This window comes from Lithobates pipiens, unplaced genomic scaffold, assembly GCF_037356315.1.
Source record: "Lithobates pipiens isolate NorthernLeopardFrog02 unplaced genomic scaffold, aLitPip1_a1.2 Scaffold_18, whole genome shotgun sequence".
In the NCBI taxonomy this organism is placed as follows: Eukaryota; Metazoa; Chordata; class Amphibia; order Anura; family Ranidae; genus Lithobates; species Lithobates pipiens.
Genome location: NW_027507758.1, coordinates 62,438,150 through 62,451,368, shown reverse-complemented (window position 1 = coordinate 62,451,368; position 13,219 = coordinate 62,438,150). Strand labels below are relative to the sequence as shown.

The 13,219-nt window shown below is 41.7% G+C and overlaps 1 protein-coding gene across 1 annotated transcript in view; it reads right to left on the bottom strand.

Moving 5' to 3' along the window:
* The window catches only part of PPP2R5A (protein phosphatase 2 regulatory subunit B'alpha), a 144,195-nt gene that overhangs the window by 8,391 nt on the left and 122,585 nt on the right, over window positions 1–13,219 (bottom strand). Inside the window, exons 9-12 of the mRNA XM_077485740.1 lie at window positions 5,243–5,293; window positions 5,013–5,132; window positions 3,135–3,262; window positions 2,687–2,788 (exon numbers count right to left, since the gene is read on the bottom strand). Coding sequence (XP_077341866.1) covers window positions 2,687–2,788; window positions 3,135–3,262; window positions 5,013–5,132; window positions 5,243–5,293 — 401 coding nt within the window. The remainder of the gene's footprint in view (window positions 1–2,686; window positions 2,789–3,134; window positions 3,263–5,012; window positions 5,133–5,242; window positions 5,294–13,219) is intronic.

The following is a 13,219-nucleotide window of genomic DNA, read 5'->3' as shown; positions in this document are numbered from 1 at the left end:
TGCAACGCTGTACATACTGAAAATTCTATTTATATACACTGGAATTTGTATTTATTTTTTAAAATGGTAATTAACGACTTATAGCAGGACTGCGATATTGCGGCAGACAAATCTGACACCAACTTACACTATGTGGGAACCAGTGACACCAATACAGTGATTCATGTTAAAAATATATACCATCACTGCACTAATGACACTGGCTGGGAAGGGGTAAACATATAGGGCAATCAAAGGGTTAAATATGCGCCTAACCAGTGTTGCTGTGTTTACTGCTTTCACTAAGGGATGTGCTGGATTTTATTCCCTGCTTAGCAGGGAAATAAAATCCAGCACATCCCCGCCGACAGGACAGAGCTCTGCATTGCTTACATATGCAGAGCTCCATCCAGTGTGTCTCTTTGCTGATAAGTGGGTGTCGGCAGTCATCCATTTTCCACCACCCGCTGATCATCTTCTGTGGCTAATCCACTTTAATTTTCTCAACATTCGGGGTAATATCTAAAGCAGTTATGTGTAGACTTGTTGTGGTCAAAATGCTGCTTTACATAAAAAAAACCAAAAAAAACCCCAAAAAAACCCAAAAAAAAAAACCACACATTTATAAAGTACAGCAGAGTCCTGAAGTAAGTGGAATGTAGAAAAAAAGTCACATGACCAGCGTCTCATTCAATCATCAAATCTTCTCTGCAGCTTTAAGCAGAGAGAACTCCATGTTATACAATGGCTTGCATTTTATAAATGGCCTGTAATATGCAAGTAGTGTTGTGGAATAACAATGCAGTGCATAGCAAGCATCTGCTCTTCTCTATAAATACCCCCATGATGATGGACCTGAGATGCAAACCTTGTCTTCTCAGCATTCAGGCTGCCCTGGAGTATTGTGCAAGCAGTGTTGAGCTCAGTGGGGAATATTAAAGAGGGCCAAAGACTGCTTGAATCATGGACCAACAGAGATTCAAACCATGAATGGGCAAGGCTGATTTTACCCAAGTTGATCGATCAACCAACACGTTGGATTTTTAATCCGATTATTGCCAGCAGCATGCAGTTACCATTGGAGGGATTCCCCAAACAATAACCGTGGTTGCAAGAAAGAAAAATCACTATCTATGGCCAGTTTTACTAAAACTGTGCGCAAAATCTGGTGCAGCTGTGCATGGAAACCAATCAGCTTTTAACTTCAGCTTGTTCAACTAAGCTTTGACCAAAAATAAAAAATAAAAAAATAAAAAAAAAACACCTGGAAGTGGATTGGTTTCTATGCACAGCTGCACCAAATTCTGAGTGCACCAGTTTTAGTAAATCTCCCCCAGTTTCTTCTAAAATACTGCATATTGGCTGTGGATGGACAGAGCACAATGGTTGTCTGTATTCAGATTTGTACTTGCACTGAGGGGTGTAATTACTGTGTGTGGGGGTGTCCAGCAGAGGACTGTGATTATATGTAGAAAACAGGAGGAGAAATACTATTTTAAGGTTTCTTAGCAAACGTTACCCTTTAAAACTGTGCAGCATGCAATCAGTTCCGAGATCTTGAGTAAAATTAGGATTTAACCACTTCAGCTACAGAAGACTTTATGACCAGGCCATTTTTGCCATTAGGCACTGCGCTACTTTAACTGGTAATTGCGTGGTCATACATTGCTGTACCCAAACAAAATGTATTTTTTCACAATTAGAGCTTGCTTTTGGTGGCATTTGATCACCACTGGGTTTTTCTGCGATATAAGCGAAAAAATACAGAAAATTTTGAATACCGTATTTAATCGGCGTATAACACTCACTTTTTCCCCCCTTAAAAGCAGGGGAAAAATCGTGGGTGCATGTTATACGCCGATCCCCCCGTAGTTCTGAGCCTCTGGGCGGCTTTCAGCCGCCTTCAGCCCTTCATGGCCGCCTTCGGCCATTATCGGTGGCTTTCAACTGTATGTTGATAGGTTTGTGTGAAAGTTATAGCGCTTACAATTATTTTAATCCTACCAATGGCAGTGATCAGCAACTTATAAAGGGACACACTAGGCCTCACACTGGATGTTTTTACAGCTGCTGTTTTTGGCTTCAGGCATTTTTTCTGCAGCCAGTAAACTGCCCAGCATGTTATCCTTGTGTGTTCATGCACACAGACTGTTATTAGTGTTTTTGGCAGGGGAGTTTTCTGGCTGGCCAAAAAAAAAAAAAAAAAAAACACGAGTGTTAAAGGGAAGTTTTTCAGCTGTAAAAAACGTTCCAACTCTGATAAAAGCTTAAAAACGCTGAAAAATGTGGCTATTCGGTATTTAGCAGCGTTTTTGAGCCATAAGCTTGAGCAGAAGCATAGTTTTGCTAAAAAGTGCTAAAAAACATATTTGACGGCTAATGCTACTGGCAGTGATCAGTGCCAATATACAGTATCACTGTTGTAATGACATGCGCTGGGAAGGGGGTTAACATCTAGGGCTATCAAGAGGTTAAACATGTGCCTAACAATGTGTGCTGCTTTTTACTACAGATCTTTGTTTCTGCTTTGCAGGGATATTCCCTCTGTATAGAGCCCTGTGTTGATTGTCAACACAGGGCTCTCGGCTGTTATTACACACAGCTGATCAGGAGGTCCCGTCCAATAATCATTGGCCGGGACTTGCTGACAGACTCCTGATGTGGGTATTGGGTGAAAACATTATGAAAATTGTTACATTCAACATACTTTTGCCGTTCTGCTTTATAGGACCCTGTAAGTTCATCGAAGAGTTTCCCATTCATTTCCATGAATGTTTTCAGCACATTGTACACCAGGGCTACAATAGTCCTAAGAAAAAAAAAAAAAAAAACACAATGACATGGAGTTATAACACTTCACTATCCAATTTTTTTTTTTTTTTTTTTTTTAATGGCTACACATACACTTCAAATTTTTCAAAACTCCCCCACCCCCTCATCAATGGTTCCGATTTCTTCTTTTCTACCCAAGACTAGAACTTCAATTCCACTTAGAAATGAACTATGATCAGACGACTGACAGAAGAGAGCTACATATATGTCAAAGGTGGAATTGGTGCGCTTTTTGACCCTAACCCATTAGGTCTGTAGAAATGTAATTTGAACTCCCACTTTAAAAGAAAAATAAATTCTGTTGAAGTTTGCAATACACTTACGGGTTCCAGTGTTCTTTGGAGATTTTGTACAAGCTACCAAACATGATTGGTAGAATTTTGTCAATGTTCTCCTCGATCAGGCTGAGAATATACTCATTGTTCCAGAAGTACAGAGCCCTTTCTGCAACCTGCACAGTAGAGAATAACAGATGGATGGAGTGACCCACACAGAACATTTCACATCAGGAGTTTAACTGGAAGACAATTATCTAATCATATAATCTAGACAATAAATTGCATTGTGCAGGCTCAACAACATACAGTGGGTGATTTCCGAGTGGAAACTCCCACTGCAAGATTTTAGCCAAATCAGAAAAATGTATGTAAGGGGCTATGCAGAACTACAACAAAACTACTGAAAGAGGGCATTACAAAGCTGCAGAAAATAGGGACAATCAATATTTCCCAAACCTTGGTCAGTCAACTGCAAACAAGATAATCTCTGTAGTGTAAGTAAATAACCTGTTCTGCTAAAAATAGTCATCTGTGCTAAACTACACTGCTTTAGCTGTAACCAATAGACTCATTCATGCATTTCCTAAAAAAACATTTCTTCCTGCATCTCCATGGGTGACCGGAATGAAACACTTTCATTTATATAAAAGTTAATTTACCTGAAAGTTCAGTTGAGGTTTAAATATCTAAATACATCGCAGGAGTATCAAAACAAAAAAAAAAAAAATGTGTGCAAATGCCTTAGTTTGTTTTCCTTAACCACTTGACTTTGGCCAGATTATGATTATACCCCCCTTCATGACCAGGCCATTTTTGCAATATGGCACTGAATTATTTCAGCTGACAATTGCGCAGTCATGCAATGCTGTACCTACATAAAATTGAAGCAGGTAAAATAGAATTTTTTGGTCAATTTAGGCCAATATGTATTCTGATACATTTTTGGGGTACAAAAAATCCCAATAAGTGTATATGATTGATTTGCACAAAATGTATAGCTTCTACAAACTATGGGATATATACTGGATTATTATTTTTTTCATGCTAGTAATTACAGCAATCAGCGACTTATAGGCCCCAATAATTGAGATATGCAGTCAGGACATGCAATATTATATACACACACACCACAGTTTGTGGACTCTAAAACGTTCCTACAGACTAAATAATATACACCGATTTGGGTTATTTTCACCAAAGAAATGCAGCAGAATACATTTTGGTCCAAATGTATGAAGAAAGATTATAAAATGCGATTTTTTTTTCCGGTTACAATTTTTGGTCTTTTTTCGTTTTTTTCAAAAAATAAATAGCAGTGATTAAATGCCATTGAAAAGCTCTATTTGTGTGAATAAAACATAATTCACGTGTGCTTAATGTTGAATGGCCGCGCAATAGTCAAAGTGTGATAGCGCTTAAAAGCTGACAAATTGGTCTGGGCAGGAAGGGGCTAAAAAAAAAAAAGTGTCTGCTATTGAAGCAGTTAGACTAAACTTTAGCCTCTAAAGACAACCAGGAGCAAGCCCCAGCAACCCAAGAAAACAAATGAACAAACACAGACAAAACTAAAGTAGTATGTGTAGTGTTATAGTCAATAGAGGGAGCTGGCCCCTGGCTTTATTGGTTTACATTGTGTCCAATCCTTCTGTGGCCTCCAATAAATGCTGAAGTTAATAATCTTAGGACAGCAAGCTACAGGAAAGCTAATCAGGAAGGCAGTATATTGACTCCACTCACACCCCCCACCCCAAAGAAAAAAAAAAAAAAAAGGTACACATTCTTTAATTGGTTACAGAACAGTAGTACAGAACAAAACTGCTATGCCCGCAGACAGAGGGCGCTTTAAGGCAAGTTTTCCTCCATTGCTAGATTCTTTAGTTTCCACAGCAGATTCTTTGTCCCAGTTTATTATACTCCACCTACCTGAAAGTGAGAACTTGACACACACTTTGATATTTGCTTAAACAGGGGTTCCTGAATCTTTTTAAACTGAGTTGGCTCTATTACATCCAAAATCTCTTCTATTTCACCTAAAAACATCACCTGTGCCAAAAGAAAAATGTCATTATACAATAGTGACTACAATATGTGAAACGTGTAAAGATTCTTTTGACAAGTTAAAAACAACTTTTTAACATTAAAATAGTTATTACCTCTTTTTGGCTACAAGTTTTTGGCCAAAATTTTAACAACCCTCTAATAACCTGCAAATAAAGCAAAAAAAAAAAAAATGTAAACAAAATGGAATGCAACGGCCTTCACTGAAGAAAAATAAAAAATCAAATCACAACAATTTTTTATATCAGTTCTGCTTTGCCAACACTGTTTAGTTTACATTGTCATTAGTAGCATTCAATGTCATTATGTCTTCAGTTATCAGCCTCCACACGCATCATGTGTTTCCTGTAGTTCACGCCTTCCTTTCATGTTGTGCACCAAAACAGGCAAATTATTACCTATCTTCTTAAAACTAACCAGAGCTCCATTTTAACTTTCAAAAGCCCTACCTAGAAAAAGACATCACAAGATGCCATCAGCCAGAAAACATTGTGCCTTTCACAGATTTAATTTCACTTTTTTTTTTTTTTACTGGGGCCTAACTTTGTAGCTAAGCTCCATCAACTGCCATCCTGATAAATGAGGTCTCTTACAGATCACCAAGGCAGCCTCACTAAACAGAGGAATGGTAGTTGGTGGAGCAGGTTGAGTTGGTAATCAAATACTCACCTTTTCAGTGTAAAAAAGAAATGAAAGGAAAAATGTTAATCTCTGTTCTCAGCTGCATAAGGAACTCAGAGAGCTGAGGGAGAAGAAACGGCAGCACACTGGTCCTCCCAGTGAATGAATGTGAGGGGGTGGGGGGTAGGGTTTCATCCTGATCATTGCTCCCATAGCCAATGGTCAGTTTTTAAAAAGGAAAGCAGAGTGACTAGCAGGAACACCAGGGATTCACACAAAGGAAGCAATACAAAAGAGAACAGGTTACATTTTCATATGGGTACATGGTACAGCAGGCACATACAGCAATATGAAATACTGGGTTTACATACTATTTAAAGCTGAACTCTAGGATTCAGCAAGTACATTTTTTCAGCTCCTCTCCCCAGACACAATTGACTAATGCAAACATGCTCTCTTACTTTTTTGTAACCCTTGATTTTCGGTCCCTGTGAGGTCATGCTAAAGAAAAAAATCCCTGCTTCCACTCAGAGGTGGATTTTCTGCATTGCCACACATCAAATTCTTGGGGTATAAAGAACTATATGTCCCATGATACAGGGCAAAAAGCAGGAAGTTGTGGGAGGGTGTGTTCCGAAGCTCATCAGGGGGAGGCACAGACCGGGAGTCAGACTCCAAGACCTGTCCATTACACTTACACAGAGCTATAATGGGGAAGTTACAAGAAAGGTGGCTGTGGGGATAGAGAGCACAGCAGCCTTGGGTCTTAAACAGAAATTACAGGGAACGAAGCCTGTGATTCAAATAATACACAATGCATAATTTTCTTTTAAACTACAGACGGGGCAAACAAATGGAGTACAGATCTGCAAAGTACAAAAGCACCAGCAACAAGGAAAAATATTTTTCTGTCCGGATTTCATCTTTAAGTAACAGCAAGCTTTAGTAGTGAAATGAAACAAATTTAGAAAAAGATATTGAAGAACCTTTTCTGGCTAATGATGCAATAGCAGGTATCCTGCGATTTCTGCCGTTATGTAGGACCTTTATTTGTTCTTTATTGTTTCTTATACTTACAACCAACCACTCCTTCCAAAGAGAAAGAATGCTTACACATTAACATTGCTAAGAGCGTAGTAAAGAGACAATGCTGGAATGTTGAGTGCTATCTGAACATTCCACAGGACACATACTGATAACCATTCACCAGGTTTTTTTTTTTTCAACTTATGGCATTCCAGCTGTTGTAAATAAGTTTCAGCTTGCTCCACCAGTAAGAAACTTGTTCTACAACAGCTAGAGAAACACGTGTTGCAATAAACTGCTTTAGGACAGTGACGACACATTGTAGTGGACATTTTTCATTGAACCCAACTACATTTTCTAAACCTGATCTCCAAGGTAATGTTGCAATACATTAAGTTTTTGGGTTTAATATCGCTTTAACCGCTGCTGCCTTGGAAGATTTTACTCCCTTCCTGAGCAGAGCATTTTTTACAATTTAGCACTACGTCGCTTTAACTGACAAATGCGCTGTCGTTCGACGCTGTACCCAAACAAAAAGCTTGCTTTTGGTGGCATTTGATCTCCTCTGCGGTTTTTATTTTTGCACTATAAACAAAAAAAATAAAAATAAAAAAAAGTGACAGTTTGAGAAAAAAAAAACACAATATTTTTTACTTTTTGCTTTAATAAATATCCCCAAATGTTTTTTTAAAAAACTAAATTTCTTCATCAGTTTAGGCCATTACATAATTTTGGTAAAAAAAAAAAAACTGCAATAAGCATATATTAGTTTGCGCAAAAGTTACACATCTGCAAATTTTGGGAAAGATTTATGGCATTTCTATGGCTTTTTTTTTTTTAACTAGTAATGGCGGTGAGCTGCAATTTTTATCGGTACTGCACCATTGCAGACAGATTGGAGACTTGACATTTTTTGGGACCACTGGCATTTATACAGCGATCAGAGCTATAAAAATGCCCTGAATACTGTGTAAATGTCACTGGCAGGGAAGGGGTTAACACTAGGAGGCGATTAAGGGGTTAAATGTGTGTTCCCTTAGCATGTTCCAACTGTGTGGGGATGGGACTGACTAGGAAAGGAGCCATATCGTTTTTCCTATGTAGCAGGAACAAACGATATGGCTCCGCTCCTCTGACAGCACAGGGATTTGTGTCTACACACAAACACACACAAAGCCCCCTGCTGGTGCTCGTGCACGCTACTGTGAGTGGCTGGCACTGATTGTGCCCGCTGGCTACGTGCATCAGGTCCCACGCCGTGCAGTGGGCGCACCCTCTGGTGGCTGAAAACAGGTAGAACGCACCCGTATGGGATTTTGTCCAGGAGACCCATTGTGTCGCAGCACAAAAGGGGAAGTTTCGCTTATTTGCACCCTTCATCCCCCCCCCCCCCCTTTCTTACTGCTCCTCAACTGGCACATGTTCAAGTGTTCACTGCTGGCTCTCCTTACCCATGATGCCAGTACCTGCACCCGAAGCCGACTGAAGAATTGGCTCTGGTGAGGACATCGCTGGATCCCTGGATAGAAAAGTATCCTATTAAAAGTCAGCAGCTAAAGTGTTTGTAGCTGCTGACTTACTTTTTTGGGAGGGATAAACTGGAGCTCCTCTTTAAATATAGATACTTGTAAGCACACCGTTCCTTCTGGGACGACAGCCATGCAGATCAATTTGATGCAGTGTGCGCCATATGGTCTGAACACTGACAGGATGACCCCTTCAACCTCTGCAGCAATGCTGGCAGCACTCATGTCTAGTTCCCAAAAACAACCTCTGGATATGTTTCTGAGCACATGCACTCAACTTCTTTAGTCGACCATGACAAGGGCTGTTCTGAGTGGAACCTGTCCTGTTAAACCGCTGTATGGTCTTGGCTACCGTGCTGCAGCTCAGTTTCAGGGTCTCTGCAATCTTATAGCCTAGGCCATCTTTACGTAGAGCAAGAATTCTTTTTTCAGATCCTCAGAGTTCTTTGCCATGAGGTGCCATGTTGAACTTCCAGTGACTAGTATGAGAAAGTGAGAGCGATGACACCAAATTTAACACACCTGCTCCCCATTTACATCTGAGACCTTGTAACACTGAGACTCCATTCATACAGGGGCAACTTTGGATTAAACTTCAAGTCGCGCTACACGTAAAAAATCAATGTAAGTGTATGAGAGCAGTCTTAATGCACACTACTGAAGTCGCTCCGACTTCAGAAAAAGTTCCTGTACTACTTCCATCCGACTTCTAGGCGACTTGTACCTACTGATTTAAATAGTCGCCTCCAAGTCGGATCTCCATCTATCTTGAAGCAACAATGTCGCCTCTCTCACAGAATAATCAGCTCTCGAGGGGGAACTCCACTCCAAATTTTAAATAAAAAACCGGCATGGGTTCCCCCTCCGGGAGCATACCAGGCCCTTAGGGTCTGGTATGGATTTTAAGGGGAACCCCCCTACGCCGAAAAAAATGGCGTGGGGCACCCCCCCCAAATCCATACCAGACCCTTATCCGAGAACGCAGCCTGGCCGGTCAGGAAAGGGGGTGGGGACGAGCGAGCGCCCCCCCCCCCCCCCCCCCCCCTGAACCATACCAGGCCACATGCCCTCAACCTGGGGGGGTGGGTGCTTTGGGGAAGGGGGGCCATGTTGAGGACAAGGGCCTCTTCCCGACAAACCTTGCCATTGGTTGTCGGAGTCTGCGTGCGGGGAGGCTTATCGGAATCCGGGAGCCCCCAGATCCCGGCCCCCCACCCTATCTAAATGAATGAATTCACCTGGGAGAAGAACCAAAAAAAAAAAAAAAAAAACCACAACACAGGTTTTTAAATTAATCAGCTCTGGGGTCTTCTTCCGACTTCTCAGCTCTGTTCGGCCTCTTCTCCCACTCTCTGGTGTCGTTCTCCCAGGCTCCTCCACTATCTTCTTGCAGCTCTTTTACCAGCGGAGCATGGTCTCCTCCATCCTTCTTCCCTCATCTCTCGATATTGACACAACGCTCTCTCCCGCTGAAATGCGGTGTGCGACGACTTATTTAGGTATGGGGCAAGGTCACGGGTGATGTCACACGGTGACCCATCCCTTTATGGCGTCACGTCCCGGGGCATGATGGGACTGTGACGTCATAAGGGGTGGGGCCACATGTGACATCACCTGGTGACCACTCCCCATACCTATATAAGTCTCCGCGCACGCCGCACACCGCATTTCAGTGGGAGAGAGCGTTGTGTCAACATCGGAAGAAGAAAGAAGAGGGGAAAAAGGACGGAGGAGACCGGGCTCCTCCGCTAGTAAAAGAGCTGCAAGAAGATAGCGGAGGAGAGCAGGAGAAGAGGCCGAACAGAGCGGAGAAGTCGGAAGCAGACCCCCGAAGACTGCAGAAGACCCCGGGAGCCGATTAATAAATTACTTTAAAAACCTGTGTTGTGTTTTTTTATTGATACTTCCCCCCCCCCCCCCCCAGGTGACTGGGTAGGGGTATGATGAACCCCTTACTCATTCACATAGGGTGGGGGGCCAGGATCTGAGGGCCCCCTTATTAAAGGGGGCTCCTGGATTCTGATAAGCCCGCAGACCCAAACAACCAACGACCAGGGTTGTTGGGAAGAGGCCCTTGTCCTCATCAACATGGGGACAAGGTGCTTTGGGGTGGGGGGCCGCAGGGCGCCCCTCTTCCTCAAAGCACCCACCCCCCCATGTTGAGGGCACGCGGCCTGGTACGGTTCAGGAGGGGGCGCTTGCTCGTCCCCACCCACTTTCCTGACGGGCCAGGCTGCGTGCTCGGATAAGGTTCTGGTATGGTTTTTGGGGGGACCTCCACACAGTTTTTTCGGTGTAGGGGGTTGCCCTTAAAATCCATACCAGACCTAAGGGCCTGGTATGCTCCTGGAGGGGGGAACCCATGACGTTTTTTTTATTTAAATTTGGCGTGGCGTTCCCCCTTGAGGCCTGATTATTCTCTGATTGGCCACGGCCAAAGTCACCTGGCCCGGTGCGACTTAAAGTAGTGTTGTAAGTCGCCCCAAGTCGTGTTGAAGTCACACTGTTATTCATACTCAAGTCGTGTCCAAGTTGCCTCCAAAAGTCGCTCTGGAAGTAGTCTTGCCCCTGTGTGAATAGACTGAGTCACATGAGACCAGCGAGGGAAAATGGCTAATTGGGCCCAATTTGGACTTTTTCTCTTAGGGGTGTACTCACTTTTGTTGCCAGCGGTTTAGCCAATAATGGCTGTGTGATTCTGAGGGGGACTGCAAAATGACACTATTTTACAAGCTGTGCACTCACTACTTTACATTGTAGCAAAGTGTCATTTCTTCAGTGTTGTCACATGAAAAGATAGAATAAAATGTTTACAAAAATGTGAGGGGTGTACACTTGTGAGATACTGTGAGTGTGTGTAATACACACACACACACACACATTAATAATTTATATATATATATATATATATATATATATATATACATATACACACACACACACACAAATACATACAGACACACACACAAATACATACAGACACACACACAAATACATACAGACACACACACAAATACATACAGACACACACACAAATACATACAGACACACACACAAATACATACAGACACACACACAAATACATACAGACACACACACAAATACATACAGACACACACACAAATACATACAGACACACACACAAATACATACAGACACACACACAAATACATACAGACACACACACAAATACATACAGACACACACACAAATACATACAGACACACACAAATACATACAGACACACACTTACAATACAACTGTATGCCTAAAGTCAAGAATTATTACATTAAATCTAATGAGAGAGTAATAGTAATAATGTCATCTGTCTAAAACAGTTCCTATAGATATACACTATATCCCATAAGTCTAACACTCTGCTCTTCGTGTCTTTCATGCTAATGGTATTTAACAGAACAGAGGATACAGCTTCATGCTACTCTCCCACATAAACATCCTGGCTATTTTTAGCACACCTACTTTCCAATCTGAGAGCCGTGCTCATCTCCACTGTCGCCCACTCAAAAGGAAAAGATTTGTTTACTACATTAGAAAGCAGTATTTATATTACATTCATACATTCTTCAAGGTTTGCTATTTAGCTGGATTTGCTTTGTGAACATTTACCTCAGGACCGATCGAGAATATTTGCAACACAGATAATTGTGATCAGTATTGCAGTATTACTAATTTCATTAGAAAGCACACACATTCCACAACATTGCAAAAAGAAAAAGGTTAAAAGCGACAATACTCAAAATCGAATCCTGCTCAATCATGATAAATTGGTTGTGTCTATGGTCTCCCAACTCTGAAGATCCGTGGTGTGCTTGCCAATATTTACAAAGAAGTACAAACGTTTTTTTATTAAATAAACATCACATACCCTAACAGGAGTGACTGAACAAAAACCCAGCTGCCTACCTCCTGAATGCCACCCCTCTATCCAATAAAATTCAAATATTCCTTACAGGCAGTCCCCTGTTTACAAACAAGAAAGGTTCTGTAGGTTTGTTCTTAAGTTGAATTTGTATGCAAGTTGGAATAGGTTCATTTTTTTTTTACGTGCAACTCTAGCCAAAACATTTTTACATTTTGGATAGCATAGGGAAGGGTTAACTGGCCATGCAGTGAGATTGCCGACAGGCCTGCCAGACAGTAGGTGGCAGCAAGATGGCCGCCCGGCAGTTCCCAGTACCAGTGTGATGTCACGCTGCCTCCGTTTATAAGTATGAGTCATATGCAAGTTGGATGTTTGTAACGCGGGGACTGCCTGTACTTAAATATTTGCTCATGGCAGCAAAGGCTTGAATTCCGGCATTATGGAAAAGTACAAGCCCCACAACCGTAGGAAGAAGAGAGGACAAAAACTGGAAGATTTGGGCTCTCTCCTCCTATAGAAATCAAACCTTGCTGGTCTCTCAGACCCAAATTTAATAATTGGCAAATATTCAGCATCTTTTCCCATCCCCACTTTTGTCCTTCCCTCTTCTTTCTCTGACCTACCTTCTCTGATTCCCAATTTCTCTTGCTGTGCATCCTCTGTTATTCTCTCCCTGCAGCTCACCCATGTACGATTATTTTCTCTACATGTCAACACGAAAAATGGTTTTTGAATTCAACGTTTGTTATGGATGTTCAGCAGCTCCTAGATATCACAAGCAATATTTCCTCCAGGCGTTTAACCATCCGCCCTTTTACTTGTATAAGTTTAGTATTGCTGCCTTGTTCTACGGTACCCATTTCTACATTTTTCATATGGTGCTGCTTAAAGATTTTTGTTTTAGGTTTTGTATTGCAGTACTGAATACTAAATGAAAAATGTTCACATTAGAAAAAAAGTGCAACGTTTTGGAGCTGTGCAGGGCCCCTTTGCACAACTGTATGCACCCATCTCAT